The sequence below is a fragment of the Rhinopithecus bieti genome, unplaced genomic scaffold, assembly GCF_001698545.2.
Source record: "Rhinopithecus bieti isolate Rb0 unplaced genomic scaffold, ASM169854v2 scaffold_13704, whole genome shotgun sequence".
NCBI classification, from domain to species: Eukaryota; Metazoa; Chordata; class Mammalia; order Primates; family Cercopithecidae; genus Rhinopithecus; species Rhinopithecus bieti.
The window spans coordinates 5,182,128-5,196,238 of NW_016808231.1; the positions used below are offsets into that span (position 1 = coordinate 5,182,128).

A 14,111-nucleotide genomic window follows, 5' to 3' on the forward strand; every position below is an offset into this window, starting at 1 on the left:
GTATGGGTGTGCACAGAAGCTTGCCCTGGTCTCTGGAAACCTTCATCTCTTCTGTAGACTGTGGGGGTGCTGTCCTTTCAGGGCACCTCCTCACCCTCTTTGTTGCTATGATACTTTGTTCGGTACTCTGCCCTCTGCCCTCTGGCTCAGCTGTACCTCAGCCTCATTTAATGTCTCGCTTACTTGTTCCTGTCTTACCCAACCTTATGCCTTCATGTCCTTGTCCTTCCCTCGAACTCCTCACCGTGCCACTCTCACCACCCCCACATTGATGCCATTTTCTCTGGATGTAGAGAAGTTTGTTCCTTCTTCATCTTCACTGATTAATTGGGTGATTTCTTTTCAGTTTTCTGTTGCCTGTGTGTTCCATCTTATTTTACTTAGAGTTTTTTTAGCAAGTTGTAATTCTGTTTTCCTGTGGGTGCTTTTCCTAATGAACTATTGTGTGTACATTTACAGGGATGAATTCGTTTAACCCCTTGTCCTTGGGGAACGTCCAGTTGCCACAAGCACCCATGGGACCTCGTGCAGCCTCCCCAATGAACCACTCTGTCCAGATGAACAGCATGGGCTCAGTGCCAGGGGTAAGTGTTCTCTTTAGCTGTGCTGCAGATAGCCCTCCCTCTCACATGGAACATTATCTAAGCAGCAGAATTCATGTCAGTTGAGAATCCTGTGGTTCTTCCTTTGAATTTGGGTTTTGCTTTATTTCTTTCATCTCTCCTTTAAAAAATACCTTCATTACTACACAGAATTATTTGACTGTTTTTTTGTTTGTTTTTTTTTTTTTTGAGACGGAGTCTCGCTCTGTCGCCCAGGCTGGAGTGCAGTGGCCGGATCTCAGCTCACTGCAAGCTCCGCCTCCCGGGTTTACACCATTCTCCTGCCTCAGCCTCCCGAGTAGCTGGGACTACAGGCGCCCGCCACCTCACCCGGCTAGTTTTTTGTGTTTTTTTAGTAGAGACGGGGTTTCACCGTGTTAGCCAGGATGGTCTCGATCTCCTGACCTCGTGATCCACCCTTCTCGGCCTCCCAAAGTGCTGGGATTACAGGCTTGAGCCACCGCACCCGGCCGACTGTTAGTTATTTTATTGGAATAACAAATTCATAGGAATGTGTGGCTTTGTGAGAATGTGGGAGTTCCAAGGCTGGAGAAGGCAGCCTCAGATACGTGGCCAGCAGGGAATAGTCAGCATCTGTTGACTGAGAGCTCGCTCTTCCGAGGCTGCTTTCTAAACACTTTAGAGAATTCATAGGCAGGCATGTCTTAAATTTTAAATTATAGTCTGCTATTGATTTCTATTCAGAGGACATTTTGAAGCTGGCTCATTTGAGAGATTGCCTGAGAACGTGTGTAAAGTACCCAGGAGCCCGGGAGTTTTTAGCAAGTGGTGATCTCCTCCCATGAGGAAGGGCAGGATGTGAGCCCTGTGCTTGGCATCCTCTGGGGTTGTGAGGCCTTGGATCATTCTGGCTCACCTTGAAAACTCTGGCTGTCAGCTTTGGAACTACAGCTCTGGTGGTGCTTGTTGTCTTGTAGATGGCCATTTCTCCTTCCCGAATGCCTCAGCCTCCAAACATGATGGGTGCACACAGCAACAACATGATGGCCCAGGCGCCTGCTCAGAGCCAGTTTCTGCCACAGAACCAGTTCCCGCCATCCAGCGGGGCGATGAGTGTGGGCATGGGGCAGCCGCCAGCCCAAACAGGCGTGTCACAGGTACTGTGCCCCATTGGGAACCGTGCTCCCTAAAAGATAAAATTCTCGTTTTAAGGTTTTTTGTTTTGTTTTGTTTTTTGTTTTTTTTTTCCTGTCTTCTTTCGGGGAAATTAAAATTCCAGAATGCACATTTCATTTCTGTGTATCAGCATCTCTTTATTTTCCCCACCTTTGTCTTATAGTCCTTACCTTGTTTGGACTTTCTCTTATCCTCTCTGAGTTAACTATATGCAAAAGTGGTAATGGATTTACATTTTTTGGTTTGTATGCTTTTGTGTTTTGATCTTGGGGTTTTTGTTTTCCTATTTTTTGTTTGTGTATTTTAAATTCTAAGTTTAATGTGACTCTGAGAGACATGAGGATTTTTGTTGTTGTTGTTGTTGTTGTTGTTGTTGAGACAGAGTCTCTCTCTGTCACCCGGGCTGGACTGCAGTGGCCGAATCTCAGCTCAGTGCAAGCTCCACCTCCCGGGTTTACGCCATTCTCCTGCCTCAGCCTCCTAAGTAGCTGGGACTACAGGCGCCCACCACCTCACCCGGCTAGTTTTTTGTATTTTTTAGTAGAGACGGGGTTTCACCGGGTTAGCCAGCGTGGTCTCGATCTGCTGACCTCGTGATCCACCCGTCTCGGCCTCCCAAAGTGCTGGGATTACAGGCTTGAGCCACCGCGCCCAGCCGACATGAGAATTTTAAAAAGGGAGTGAGAAGGATCCATGAATTCACTTTTGGTGATTTGGCTTTCGTATCTTTTGGCCTGTCTCCACTGCCAGGTGAAGTCAAGCTAATAGAATCATTTCAGTAGTTCTCTTCTTGTTGAATGTTTTTAATTTCTCAATCTAGAGCTGAAGAAAATGATTTTCCATTTATTCCTTTTTTTCCTTTTTTGTTGTAGTGCATATGATTGCTACTGTATACAAAATATACACATATTTAAAACAGACCAGGCTGGGCACGGTGGCTCAAGCCTGTAATCCCAGCACTTTGGGAGGCCGAGATGGGGGGATCACGAGGTCAGGAGATGAGACCATCCTGGCTAACATGGTGAAACCCCGTCTCTGCTAAAAAAATACAAAAAACTAGCCGGGCGAGGTGGCGGGCGCCTGTAGTCCCAGCTACTCGGGAGACTGAGGCAGGAGAATGGCGTAAACCCAGGAGGCAGACCTTGCAGTGAGCTGAGATCCGGCCACTGCACTCCAGCCTGGGCGGCAGAGCAAGACTCCGTCTCAAAATAAATAAATAAATAAATAAAACAAACCAAATCCTCCCTAAAAGATAAAATTGTTGTTTTAAGTTTGTTGTTTTGTTTTGTTTTGTTTTGTTTGAGACAGGGTCTCGCTCTGTTGTCCAGGCTGGGGTGCAGTGGTGCGATCTCGGCTTTGTAATCTCTGCAGATTCAGAGCCGCAGGTTCAAGTTATTCTCCTGCCTAAGGCTGCCAAGTGCCTGGGATTACAGACGCGTGCCACCACACGCAGCTAATTTGTGTGTGTGTGTGTGTGTGTGTGTGTGTGTGTGTGTGTGTGTGTGTGTGTTTAGTAGAGACAGGGTTTCACCATGTTGGCCAGACTGATCTCGATCTCCTGACTTCAGGTAATCCACCCACCTCGGCCTCCCAAAGTGCTGGGATTACAGGCGTAAGCTGCTGCACCCAGCCTTGTTTTGAGTTTTTAATGTGAAGTAATGCAGCATAAGTCATTATTATATATTAGATTTCCTCACTAAATAATCTTAATTTTCCGTAACATTTCATTGCTCTAGAACAAGGATCAGCAAACATCATGTCAAGGGCCAGATACTAAATATTTTCAGGTTTGCAGGCCATTCAGTCTTGGTTTTCATTTACTTCTGTTCTTGCAGTGCAGAAGCTGCCATGGTACATAAATGAGCTGGCTGTGTGCCAATAAAGCTTTATTTACAGAAACAAGCAGCTTGGTGTGTTTGGCCCTGGTATTTTGCCAACCCCCGCTCTAGAACAGTGATTCAGAATCATTTTTAAAATGTTCACAAATAATTCTGAAGTGTCTGCCCAGTATAGAACCACTACACTGGAACAGTTCTCTTTCAGTAACGAAGTGTGTGTGTGTCTGTGTGTTTCAGAGAGAATGTTTTTTAATTTTTAATTGTTAAGGGTACTTATGGATATATATATTTATGGTCAATAACTTTTTCTTATTTTTATTTATTTTATAGTCCCCAGGGAAGAAGCAACTTAAAAAAAAAATACGTTTTTCTAAGCTAAGCTTAGAAAATGTTAAAGAATACTTGGTACATGTTATAGAACATGAAGCTTACAGGCTGGGTCAATGTACAGTAGCCCCCTGATCTGCCTTTTCACTTTCTGAGGTTTCAGTTACCTGTGGTCAACTGTGGTCCAAAAATATTAAATGGAAAATTCTGGGAATAAATAATTCATACGTGTTAAATTAATTAGCCAGGCATGGTGGTGCATGCCTGTAATCCCAGCTGCTGAAGAGGCTGAGGCAGGAGAATCATTTGAACTTGGGAGGTGGAGGTTGCAGTGAGCCAAGATCATGCCATTGCACTCCAGCCTGGCTGACAGAGAGAGATTCTGTCTTTAAAAAACAACCAAAAAAAAGATTTTAAATTGAATCCCATTCCAAGTTGCATGATGAACTGCCTCACCATCCACTCTGTGCCACCAGAGATATGAATCATTTATTTGTCCAGCATTTCCACACTGTAGACACTACCCGCCTGTTAGTCACTGAGTGTCCACCTTGGTTGTGAGATCCAAAAAATCTTGGTAAATACTGGGTTCCGTATTATATGCGGTTTCAGGCATTCCAAGAATGGAGGTCTTGGAATGTATCCAAGTGGATATGAGGGGACTGCTGTAGATGTATTTGTTTAAGCCATAAGTTTCAATGGTTATTTTAATTATATAAATCAGACTATAAGAAATGTGTATAGTTTTATCATTGTTGAGGAGTGCACGTTACAAGTGTATATAGCTCAGTGAATTTTCACAAACAGAATACTCCCAAGAAAATGTGATTAAATTCCTATACATTTGGCTGGGCGCAGTGGCTCACGCCTGTAATCCCAGCACTTTGGGAGGCCGAGGCGGGCGGATCACGAGGTCAGGAGATCAAGATCATCCTGGCTAACATGGGAAACCCCGTCTCTACTAAAAATACAAAAAATTAGCCGGGTGTGGTGGCGGGTGCCTGTAGTCCCAGCTACTCGAGAGGCTGAGGCAGGAGAATGGCGTGAACCCAGGAGGTGGAGCTTGCAGTGAGCCGAGATTGCACCACTGCACTCCAGCCTGGATGACAGAGCGGAGTCTCAAAAAATAAATAAATAAATATTTTAAAATAAAAATACACATACAAAAATTAGCTGGGCATGGTGGTGGGCACCTGTAATCCCTGCTACTCAAAAAGCCTAGAAAGGCTTTTTTCTCGGGAGACAGAAGCTGCAGTGAGCCAAGATAGCACCATTGTATTCCAGCCTGGTGACAAGAGTGAAACTCTGTCTCAAAAAAAACCAGAAAAAAAAGTCATACATTTAATTTTTCAAATGTTTTGTCACATTTTCAAACATGGGAAATAACTTTAACATACTCTGTCCATTTCTGGTAGGGACAGGTGCCTGGTGCTGCTCTTCCTAACCCTCTCAACATGCTGGGGCCTCAGGCCAGCCAGCTGCCTTGCCCTCCAGTGACACAGTCACCATTGCACCCAACACCGCCTCCTGCTTCCACGGCTGCTGGCATGCCATCTCTCCAGCACACAACACCACCTGGGATGACTCCTCCCCAGCCAGCAGCTCCCACTCAGCCATCAACTCCTGTGTCGTCTTCCGGGCAGACTCCCACCCCGACTCCTGGTTCAGTGCCCAGTGCTACCCAAACGCAGAGCACCCCTACAGTCCAAGCAGCAGCCCAGGCCCAGGTGACCCCGCAGCCTCAAACCCCAGTTCAGCCCCCGTCTGTGGCTACCCCTCAGTCGTCGCAGCAACAGCCGACGCCTGTGCACGCCCAGCCTCCTGGCACACCGGTAAGCCTCTCTCTGTCTGCTGTTTTTGGGTCAAGACTCTTAGAAGATAATTTTCCCTTAAAAATTGTCTGTCAGTCCAGGTGCAGTGGTTCACACCTGTAATTTCAGCACCTTGGGAAGACAAGGTGGGAGAATCGCTTGAGCCCATGAATTCAAGACCAGCCTGGGCAACATAGTGAGACCTTGTCTCTACAAAAAAAAAAAAATTTAACTAGACAAGCATGGTGGTGTGTACCTATATTCCTAGTCACTCAGAAGGCTTAGGTGGGAAGATCACTTGAGCCTAGCAGGTGCAGGTTACAGTGAGCCAAGATCGCGCCACTGTACTCCAGCCTGGGCTACAGAGCGAGGCATTGTCATTTTTTGCTTGTTTACTTAAAACTCCATTGAGGCTGGGCACGGTGGTTCACGCCTGTAATCCCACCACTTTGGGAGGCTGAGGCGGGTGGATCACCGGAGGTCAGGAGTTCGAGACCAGCCTAGCCAAAATTGTGAAACCTTGTCTCCACAAAAATTAGCCAGGCATGATGGCAGGTGCCTGTATTCCCAGCTACTTGGGAGGCTGAGGCGGGAGAATCGCCTGAGCCTAGGAGGCAGGAATTGTATTGAGCCGAGATCATGCCATTGCACTCCAGCCTAGATGACAGAGTGAGACTCCGTCTCAAAAAAAAAAAAACAACCCCATTGAGTGAGAATTTGCAAGTTAGGAATTCTTTTAGTGGTTCCTTCTTGTAATGTTCATTTACTCCCCCAGCACCCGTGTTCCTATCGTTCACACAGGTTGGGTAACACTCTGGCTTTGGGTAGGCGCTTGATTTCCCTCCCTTCAGATGTGCTTAGACATTCATAATTCAGCCTTTTACCATACACAATACGTTAACCACCGTATTGAAGGGAATTAATTTCAAAATATGAAGTTTCATGATTTAGCTAGAAAACTTCGAGAAAATAATTTTATCTCAAAGTTTGAAAAGCTCTGCTGTTTCCTCTGTCTTTGTGGCAAGACCTGAGTTGTGCCTCTGGCTGCTGTTATCTCCCTCTAGAACTTGTTCCTACTTTAACCTCCGTTCTTCGGTTTCACAGAAGGGCACCTGCTGGATCAGTATTGAGAAGTCTTAACGGGAAATTGTAGGTTGCATGAGCAGCATAGTTGAAGATCATTTATGTTGCCTTGCTTACTGAAGTCAGTGCTTTTGGTTTTTTCACAGCTTTCCCAGGCAGCAGCCAGCATTGATAACAGGGTCCCTACCCCCTCCTCGGTGACCAGTGCAGAAACCAATTCCCAGCAGCCAGGACCTGACGTACCTGTGCTGGAAATGAAGGCGGAGACCCAGACGGAGGACACTGAGCCCGATCCTGGTGAATCCAAAGGGGAGCCCAGGTCTGAGGTGGGTGCCGCTCCCTAAGAATGTGTTGATGGCTGTGTGTCGCAACTTCCGCCAGGTGTCCTTGGGCGAGGCTTGGAGCCTGCCATGGGTATCCCTGACTTTAGTTAAAATATTCTGGTTGAATGTGGGTTCAGGGTTCAGTATGTAGGAAACTGATTTAAAACTGCTTGGTTTTTTCATTTTTAAATGTGAGAGGTGGGTTTATTTTGCCAGAAATGAAGAATACTGGCCTATATTTGAAATACTTGAATCATCCAACAGCCTTTTATTTGATGTCCTCCGTTCATTTCTAGTTCTGCAGAGGTAGACTACAGAAGGGGTGGTGGATTCATTTACTAATTAACCTATGGCGGAAGCTGAAAACTGGCAGACCGTGGGCTGGATCCAGCCTGTAAATGTGTTTGGCCCACACAATACCTTAAAAATCAGGAAATTGCAAATAAAACTCTGGATTTCTGGCTTTTCTTGAAAAATGAGATGCTTTCAGCATTGTGCCTGCATCCCTGTGTGACAACAGTCTGGTTGTAAACACCAACCGTGGTGGGCTCTCCAGTTAGCCACAGTCCCCAGTGCTCCTTCCTGTCTCATACCACACCTCCTGCCTCTAAAAAGGACTTTTGGTCCGTGCCCCAGCTTTCAAGGAGATTCTTATTCCAAATTAAGAAATATCTGTATGTGAAAATCTGAGTATGTGCAATTTTAAAGCACTTTTACATTTAAAAACTTTTAAATTAGGCCAGGCGCAGTGGCTCAAGCCTGTAATCCCAGCGCTTTGGGAGGCCGAGACGGGTGGATCACGAGGTCAGGAGATGGAGGCCATCCTGGCTAACACCGTGAAACCCCGTCTCTACTAAAAAATACAAAAAACTAGCCGGGCGAGGTGGCGGGCGCCTGTAGTCCCAGCTACTTGGGAGGCTGAGGCAGGAGAATGGTGTAAACCCGGGAGGCGGAGCTTACAGCGAGCTGAGATCCGGCCACTGCACTCCAGCCTGGGCGATAGAGCAAGACTCCGTCTCAAAAAAAAAAAAAACTTTTAAATTAGACTGGGCATTGTGGCTCACGCCTGTAATCTCAGCACTTTGGGAGGCCGAGGCGGGTGGATCACTTGAGGTCAGGAGTTTGAGACCAGCCTGGACAACATGATGAAACCCCATCTCTACCAAAAATACAAAAAATTAGCCAAGCATGTTGACACGCACCTGTAATCCCAGCTACTCGGGAGGCTGGAGCAGGAGAATTGCTTGAAGCCAGGAGGCAGAGGTTGCAGTGAGCCAAGATCATGCCACTGCACTCCAGCCTTGGTGTCAAGACTCCATCTCAAAAAAAAAATCACTTTTAAATTTAGGACCATAATTGCACTGACTCTGTATTGAAGTGACTTAATGAACACCGAGTACTTTATTTCTTCTTCTGAAAGAGAAGAGGAATCATAAATGCAACTCTGACTAGAGGGAAGTTTTAACAAACCCATCTTAGGCTTGTAAGAGCCTTCCAGTGAGGCTGAGGTAACATAAAAGTGTTTAATATTCTTATGTTATCTGTAATGTTTTTCTCAAGATGATGGAGGAGGATTTGCAAGGAGCTTCCCAAGTTAAAGAAGAAACAGACCCAGCAGAGCAGAAATCAGAACCAATGGAAGTGGATGAAAAGAAACCTGAAGTGAAAGTAGAAGTTAAAGAGGAAGAAGAGAGTAGCACTAACGGCACAGCCTCTCAGTCAACATCTCCTTCGCAGCCACGCAAAAAAAGTAGGCTGTTTATTCATTACCTTATTAAACCATGCTGCTTTTCCACGGTGTTGGGATTCCACGTGGAGGATTAGAAGCTAAAGTAGAAACATAATTCTATCTGCCCTTTTACCTTTTTTTGCCTGCCATTCCACAGACTTCCCCTTGCAGAAATACTGAGGCTGAGCAGGACCCCAGCCCTGTGCCTGTGGGGCTCATGGTAGGAGTGAGAGATGAGCTACGGCTCTGAGGCCACCCTGGCTGCAGAGCTGTCTTCTGAGATGGTACTGGCAGTGGCCGGGGTTGAAATGTGTCTGGGTCCTTGAGCAGGCTAAGGAGCTTGGCTTTACTCATAAAAGTATAAAGAACCAGTGATGTATGTGAGTAGAAAAATAACCAAAAAAGCCGTAATTTAAGGAAAGTGATCATTATGACAGCAAAGGGGTGAGTTGGAGGCAGTTTTCTGCTGGTGCAGTGAGGAAGCTGAGCATGCAGAGTGAGGGGCAGGGTGGCGCCTAGGGACCCCGTGTAGGGAGACATGGAGAGGGGTAGGTTAGGCAACTTTGGGGTCTGAGATGTGTGGGGTAAGCCCGCCTCCCAGTGGAAGTTGGATGGAATCCATTTGAGGTGTATCCAAAGTAAAGAGATAACAAGGTGTCAGAAAATTGTCAATTGAACCTTAGAAATGGGAGTTGGGACTCAGCAAGTCCAAGGCTGCAGATAACACTTTTGGGAAAGATTGCAGAGAACTGGTAGAGACTGAGACCATGTCACTCTGCAGCTGGAAGGGACCCTCGAGAGTGGAGTACAGTGAATCTGAGGGCTCTTTATGCTCTTAGAATTGAGGGCCCCAGAGAGCTGTTGTTTGTGTGGATTATCTGTCATTGCTTACTCTATTGGAAATTAAAATTGAGAAATTTGAGTACAGTGGCTCACACCTGTAATCCCAGCACTTTGGGAGGCCTTGATGGGAGGTTTGGTTGTTGCCAGGAATTCAAAACCAGCCTGAGCAACATAGCAAGACTCCATCTCTACAAAAATAAAATAAAATTAGCTAAGTGTGGTGGTGCACGCTACTTGAGAAGCGGAAGCGGCAGGATCACCTGAGCCTGTGAGTTTGAGGCTGCAGTGAGCCCAGATCATATCACTGCACTCTAGCCTAGGAGACAAAGTAAGATTATTGTCTCAAAAAAAAGAGAAAAAATTTTAAATATTTAGTTCATTTAAAATAGTCTGTTACATGGCACCTATAGAAAACATTTATATGAAAATAATTTTCCAAAACAAAATAAGTAAGAATAATGATGCATCTGCCTTTGCATTTACTGTGTTGTGATTGGTTATTTTGGTTGAAGTGTATGAAGAAAATCCTGTAGTTGGTAAAGGGAGAAGTATTTTCATAGCCCTTTCAGCTGATTATGGATAGTCTTTGATACTATACCAAAATTAAACCAGTGAAAGTTTCTTAAAGGTTAGTTACGACATTGAACCAGAATCTGTAGCACTGGATTTTTCATACTCTGTGACATTAGAATCCATTGATCCATTTTGTACTTGGAATGGATGGTTTGTGCTTGCATTATTTTTTTTTCAATTGACACTAAGTTCTGCAGATTTTCCATATGTTAACATATTTCACTATACAGTGTCAAAAAACAATCACATTTGTTAATGCCACCATCAGTCTCTTCAAACAAGTCTTACCAATTTTGAAAAGCAGGGCGTGCATGGTGGTTCACGCCTGTAATCTCAGCATTGTGGGAGGCTGAGGGGGAAAGTTTGCTTGAGCCCAGGAATTCAGGGTCTGTGATTGCACCACTGCACTCTAGCCTGAAGCTCAGGAGTTCAAGACCAGCCTAGGCAACATGGCGAAACCTAATCTCTATAAAATAAAAAAAAAAAAAAAATTAGCTGGGCATGGGTAGTGCATGCCTGTAGCTTCAGCTACTGAAGATGTTGAGGTGGGAGAATCACCTGAGCCTGGGAGGTCAAAGATGCAGTGAGCCATGAGCATGCCACTGTACTCCAGCCTGAGTGACAGAGTGAGGCCCTGTCTCAAAAAGTAATAGTAATAATAAATTTTGAGACGATGTCAAGCCCGTGTACAAGTTTTCGAAAACATTTGATTTTTTAATGAAAGTCCAAATTTTATCATTGGCAACAAATATTGTCAGTTGTCCTTGAAGTAACTGGCCCTCTTTGTTCATTTCTGAGAAAATGTCTGATATATAACTAAAGTTAGTAACTATAGCTTATCTCTCTCAGTCATTCTTGAAAGTTTTAAGGGGTCCATGAGGGCAAGCAGCTACTTCAGCTGTAAATTCCGACACTTGCACAAGTACTGCCTCCTAATGTGGCCACTGTGCATATGCAGCAGACATCTTTTATTCTGTGTGATGAGATACACTGAATATTTCATCACACAGACTAAAAGACATGTACCAGGAGGCTGGGCGCGGTGGCTCACGCCTGTAATGCCAGCATTTTGGGAGGCCAAGGTGGGCGGATCACGAGGTCAGGAGATCAAGACCATCCTGGCTAACACGGTGTAACCACGTCTCTACTAAACAAAATACAAAAAATTAGCCAGGCGTGGTGGCGGGCGCCTGTAGTCCCAGCTACTCGGGAGAATGAAGCAGAAGAATGGCGTGGACCCGTGAGGCAGAGCTTGCGGTGAGCCGAGATCGCGCCACTGCACTTCAGCCTGGGCTACAGAGTGAGACTCCATTTCAAAAAAAAAAAAAAAAAGATGTACCAAAGGCTGAGCTTTAATACAAGGAATACTTCTTACCACCTCATCAAGAATGTTTTTTCGGCCAGGTGTGGTAGCTCACGTCTGTAATCTCAGCACTTTGGAAGGCCAAAGTGGGAGGATCACTTGAAGCCAGGAGTTCAAGACCAGCCTGAGCAACATAGTAAGACCCTGTCTCTGCAAAAAATTAAAAATTAGCCAAGTGTGTGGTGGTGCATGCCTGTAGTCCTGGCTACTTAGGAGGCTGAGGCAGCAGGATCACTTGAGCTCAGGGGTCCAAGGCTGCAGCAAGTTGTGATGGCACTGTTGGACTCCAACCTGGACAACAGAGCAAGGCCCTATCTCACAAATAAATTAACTAAGAAATGAGTGGGCACAGTGGCTCCCACCTATAATCCCAGCTCTTTGGGAGGCCAAGACAGGAGGATCACTTACAGCCACGAGTTCAAGACCAGCCTGGGCAATGTAGTAAGACCCTGTCTCTATAAAACAATTTAAAAACTAGCCAGGTGTGGTAGTGCACCTGTGGTCCTAGTGGATCAGGAGGCTGAGGTGGGAGGATTGCTTGAGCCCAGGAGGTTGAGGCTGCAGTGAACCATGATTGTGCCAGTGCATTCTAGCCTGGATGAGAGAGTGAGACCCTGTCTCAAAAATAAAGAATACTTTTTCTTGGCCGGAAGCAGTGGCTCATGCCTGTAATCCAAGGACTTTGGGAGGCTAAGGCAGGAGGGATACTTGAGGCCAGGAGTTCAAACCATCCTGGGCAACATAGCAAGAACCCATCTCTACAAAAAAAAAAAAAAATTTTTTTTTAAACAAATTTTCTTAAGCATGGCTGGTATTTTTTTCTTGGGACTGTACAGCAGCAGCAGTGTATGATAACAATAGAGTTTGATGATGTTGGCTTTCTTTTCCTTTGCTTTTGCTTTTTAGCCGGGTGTGGCAGCATTCACCTGTAGTCCCAGCTACTCAGGAGTCCGAGGCAGGAGAATCACTTGAACCCAGGAGGCGGAGATTGCAGTGAGCCGAGATCACGCCACTGTACTGCAGCCTGGGCAATGGAGTGAGACTCCATCTCAAAAAAAAAAAAGATTGCTTTTTCCCATCTGTGCAGATGTCTGACGTAGTGCAAAAGGCAAATGATGATCTAGTGTTGTAGAAGTTGTTTCAGGCCGGGTGCAGGGCTCACACCTGTAACCTCAGCACTTTGGGAGGCCGAGGCGGGCAGATCACCTGAGCTCAGGCATTGCAGACCAGCCTGGCCAGCATGGCGAAACCCTGTCTCTACTAAAAATACAAAAATTAGTTGGGCATGGTGACGCATGCCTGTAATCCTAGCTACTTGGGAGGCTGAGGCAGAAGAATCACTTGAACCCGGGAGGCGGAGTTTGCAGTGAGCTGAGGTGGTGCCATTGCACTCCAGACTGGGCAACAAGAGAGAAACTTCATCTCAAAACAAAACAAAATTGTTTCAAGCTGGGCATTGGGGGTCATACCTGCAATTCCAGCACTTTTGGAGGATCACTTGAGGCCCAGAGTTCAAGACCAGCCTGGGCAACATGGTGAGACCCTGTGTCTAGAGAAAAAATAAAAATATAGCTGGTTGTGGTGGTACACGCTTACAGTCCTTGCTACTCATGAGGTAAAGTTAGGAGAGTGGCTTGAGCCTAGAAGGTCAAGGTTGCATTGAGCTGTGATTATACTGCTGTACTCCAGTATAATCTCGTCTCAAAAAAAAAAAAAAGTGGTTTCAGTTTTGATGAAATAATTTTCATCTTACAGTACATAGATAACTTGAGCACCTAAAATGTGACTAGGGTGGCCGGGCGTGGTGGCTCATGCCCATAATCCCAGCACTTTGGGAGGCCAAGGTAGGCAGATCACGAGGTCAGGATATCAAGACCATCCTGGCTAACACGGTGAAACCCCGTCTCTACTAAAATACAAAAAATTAGCCAGGTGTGGTGGCGGGCGCCTGTAGTCCCAGCTACTCGGGAGGCTGAGGCAGGAGAATGGCGTGAACCTAGGAGGCAGAGCTTGCAGTGAGCCAACATCGTGCCACTGCACTCCAGCCTGGGCAACAGAGCAAGACTTTTCTCAAAAAAAAAAAAAAAAAGTGACCAGAGCGACCGAGGAACTGAGTTTTTATTTTTTGTAATGTTACTCATTTGGTGAAATTTCAGTAGTCACAGGGGCTGGGGACTGGGATATGAGACAGCAGCCTCCAAGGACTTGAGAGACGCGTTTTTGGGAGCTTCTGGTGCGCTGCAGCAACCCTGCCGCGTGGAGCAGGTCCTCGGGCCAGAGGAGGGGAGCGGTGCAGTTCACACACACTCCTGACTTCACTTCTGCACATATGGGATCTTCTTACAGAAAGGTGGTGGTGAAGACAGGAGTTTGAAAATGCTCTCCTTGGCCGGGGGGGGTGGCCCCCCCCTGTACGAGATCCCCCCCCCGGCCCCCCGCCTGGGGAAGGGGTGGACCCCCTTCCAAAAAAAAAAAAAAAAAA

General features: G+C 46.1%; 1 protein-coding gene across 1 annotated transcript in view; it reads left to right on the forward strand.

Moving 5' to 3' along the window:
• Nucleotides 1-14,111, forward strand: part of CREBBP (CREB binding lysine acetyltransferase) — a 164,873-nt gene that overhangs the window by 109,708 nt on the left and 41,054 nt on the right. Inside the window, 5 exon segments of the mRNA XM_017886365.1 lie at nucleotides 460-584; nucleotides 1,541-1,720; nucleotides 5,320-5,736; nucleotides 6,945-7,124; nucleotides 8,682-8,871. Of these exon segments, the coding sequence (XP_017741854.1) occupies nucleotides 460-584; nucleotides 1,541-1,720; nucleotides 5,320-5,736; nucleotides 6,945-7,124; nucleotides 8,682-8,871 (1,092 nt within the window).